The following is a 3446-nucleotide window of genomic DNA, read 5'->3' as shown; positions in this document are numbered from 1 at the left end:
GGAAATGATGGTACTTCGTGTGAACAACACAGGCAAATCCGTTTTCGCCTAATCTGGACATGTTTTTTCTTTAATATTTTACAGTGACGTTCCCAAGCTTTGTGAGTGAAGGCAGTTTGCTGAGTTGCTTGTGGTATCACGGGGTCTAGTGACAGCCGCGTGATCGAACCAGAAGCCGTGCTGACCTACCCAGCCACAAGTCGGCAGGGGGAGAAAGTCTTTTGTTCCACCGTCACAATCGTTCTCAAGGGAGCCCCCGGCCAGTGACGAGGACAGGACAGGCCTGGCCTACCAACAATGAAAACCGGACAATTTTCACCTGGGCCAAAGGTGTGACAAGTGCGGTGACAGGCTTACAAATCTTCAGCGGGGCCCCGCTGTGCGGACTCGCCGTGAATCCTCGGCGCGGCAGGGCGGACAAACAGCGCAGTAGAGACCGGGCGGGCCTATGAAAAGCTGCGGCCAATTTGAAGTGCTGTAAACAAGGTGGTAATGATTGTTGAGTATTATCTTAGGGGGTGATCTGCGGAGTATAAATCAAGTTGGGCTGGTAGTGGTGTCATCAGTCTAGCGTGTACCCTCAGATAGTCAACTTTACCAACGCTACTGTTACATAGAGGAAGCGCGTGCTACAGTTTACCTACAGGCCACAGCTTACACATGCCTACCTGTGCTCACGTGATTAATGGTCTTCACCTGCATTAGTTCACCTGAAGTGGAAAGTGAATATCTCTTGCCTGGATATTGACATACGTATATATACATATATATATATACACACATCGTGGAGTTTAGATGATACGGGCTGTCGATATCTAGGACTAACTAGGACCGTTATCTTTGTGTGGTTCACTCTTGTTTACGTTTATTTATGCCACTATATACTAGGACGGACAGTGAGACAGTTTGCTGTTTTAATGGAAATTCTCGGCACATCTTTGCTTTCATGTCGGGGTATAATGAAGACGTCTGTGTACCTGATGACGGGGGTTGCCTTCAGCTTCGGCATGATCGTGGGACTTTTGGTTCGCCTACCCGTGGTGGCCGGTCCGGGCAAAGCGGCCAGTCTCGTCCAGAGCCGTGCCGTGCGTAGCCTCGTCCATACGGGAGGATTAACTGACAATTACCTGGTGGATTCGATTTTAAAAGACGGTGAGTTCGATTATGTTTCGGACAAGGGGGGAGCAGAAACAGATCCCAGTGTATCCCCTAATGCCCGACTAATCTTCAACACTGACAATAGATTGAGCGACAATAAGGACCTGAGAATTGCAGACCAAGGTAAATACGCCAGCGGTCAGACTCGACGTGAAATTCAAAAGGTGAAAAACCCTAAGGGTCTGCCAGGTAGTCCCCGGGCTAGATTAGGTGAGGAATCTGTGTTAGAGAGCGATGCTGGGGACTGGGACGCACCCCCTGCCCCGCATGGCGTCAAGGTGAATTTAAACGCAAATGACCAGAAAATGAAAAATTTACCCCAAGGGTCTAATGTCATCCCTGAACCGGACTCTCTAGACAGGGACGCCAACCCGGGCATTTCGTATCCAATTTCACAACAAACCAAGTTGTCCGAAAAACTCAGCAAATTGTCGGATATTATTCAAGGAATTCAGTGGACTGGAAAATTGGAGAAATTGTGCCCCTCGGGATTTACTGAGTCAGCGGTGTCGACCTGGAAAAAGCAAGTTGCTGAGGGCAAAGTCGTCCATCTTCAAGATGGTTGCGGTCGGATGCAAAATCGTCTGCTTACACTTCAAGATTCCAGCAAAGCGTGCGCCAGATACCGACCGAACACGGATCAGATTCAAGGAGAAGTCTACTCCTACCACTTGAGCAGAGTTCTAGGGATGACCAATGTCCCTCCAACTGTCCTAGCCCGTGTGAAGAGCGTAGAGCCCCAGTGGTCTCACGTCAATCAAGAGATCGCCATGTCACAGTGGGCAGACGACAAGCTGGTGGTGCTAACCAGGTGGATTGAAAACCTGGAACCGGCTTACATTCCGAAAGAGTTCCGCGAAGACACTCGGTTATTACAACCCACTGACTCCCATCTTACAAACAAGTCAGTGGCTGAATTGTGCGAGCTCGTCCAATGGTCAGATTTAATCGTGTTCGATTATCTGACGGCAAATTTGGACAGAATTGTAAATAATATGTTTAATCAACAATGGAACTCTCAGATGATGGAGAGTCCAGCTCATAATTTAGAAAAAGACAAAAATTCCGGAAGACTGGTTTTTCTGGACAACGAATCGGGCCTGTTACATGGCTACCGGTTGTTGGACAAATACGCTTCCTACCACGAAGCGCTCTTAGAATCGGTGTGCGTGTTTAGACAGTCGACAATTGACAACGTGGAAAAACTTTTTTTGGAGGATAATATTGGAGCGGTATTGCACCAGTCTTTCGTGCTCAACGAGAAATTTCACCAAGAACTTCCAGGGCTTCCTGAGGCAAATGTGAAAGTTCTTAATCAGAGACTAGGTAAAGTGTACGACAAAATGCAAAGATGTCGTCTACAGAATACGAAGAGATAGTACTGGCTATAAAACCTAGATAGCAGGGACTATTTTTTTGAAATATGTTAAATTTTATTTATTTAATATAAAAAAATCTAAGGTGTTCGCAGGTTAATTGTTGTTATGTATTTGAATTGACTACGCACTGATTTGTCGTTGCAAAGTAGGTTTTTTCTTGCCCGTTAGAGCCACACTCCAGGGGTTATTAATGGATTTAGCTCCACGTGAAATGTGCATCCATTCATATGGTAATACCAAAGCAGAAAGATCTAACTAAGAGAATGTATGGAAACGGAAGTGTTCCTAATATCATTTTTATGCTCATGTCATGATCAAAGTCCACATTTTTCATTACAATTACATTTCAGCAATATTCATAAACAGACGCCACATACCATTCAGTCTTCATGCTAATGTGTATCAATTTTTCCAATGTCTCTGCTTTTTTTTTGGCATAATTGTAATATTTTCCTGCTCCGTTTTTTGCTCTATTTTCCTGAAGAAGAAAAAAAATGCACTCAACCTGTTAACTACATTTGCTATGTAGATTTATATTTCTATTCAGCACCAAAATGACCGGCTCAAAATTTACTGGATTTTAATTTAATGACAACCATCTTTATTTATTCCTCAATTCTTGTAATGTCATTACAATATTTGTTAAAAGATTTTCACAAAGGTGCTCTGAATAACTGTTTTGACCAGCCTTTGGTCTGTGTTTGCTTGTTTTAGAATCGTCACATGTATTAAGAAGGTTCTAAATGCTCCTTGTTGTAATCCATTTTATTGTGAGATCAACATTCCAAGACTATGATATATGCGTGCAGCTGATCCTCAGCAAACGTTTTGCCATTTTGCTCCAATACTGAACGAATGGGGTGTATTTACAGGGCATGCTTATATGACATCTTGGGTTTTCTATTAATT

The 3446-nt window shown here is 44.1% G+C and overlaps 1 protein-coding gene across 1 annotated transcript; it reads left to right on the top strand.

Annotated features, from left to right (window-relative positions):
• The first annotated feature begins 788 nt into the window (after positions 1-788).
• LOC135481956 (four-jointed box protein 1-like) lies at positions 789-3004 on the top strand. The gene has a single exon (XM_064761748.1). The coding sequence runs from the start codon at positions 918-920 to the stop codon at positions 2535-2537; it is 1620 nt and encodes a 539-aa protein (XP_064617818.1). The 5' UTR covers positions 789-917; the 3' UTR covers positions 2538-3004.
• Positions 3005-3446: the final 442 nt, after the last annotated feature.

This window comes from Liolophura sinensis, chromosome 1 (genome assembly GCF_032854445.1).
Source record: "Liolophura sinensis isolate JHLJ2023 chromosome 1, CUHK_Ljap_v2, whole genome shotgun sequence".
Lineage (NCBI taxonomy): Eukaryota > Metazoa > Mollusca > Polyplacophora > Chitonida > Chitonidae > Liolophura > Liolophura sinensis.
This window is presented reverse-complemented; position numbering and strand designations above follow the sequence as displayed.

Bases quoted from the DNA above. Each gene is read 5' to 3' on its own strand.
- LOC135481956 (XM_064761748.1), top strand. From the start codon at position 918: ATGGAAATTCTCGGCACATCTTTGCTTTCATGTCGGGGTATAATGAAG.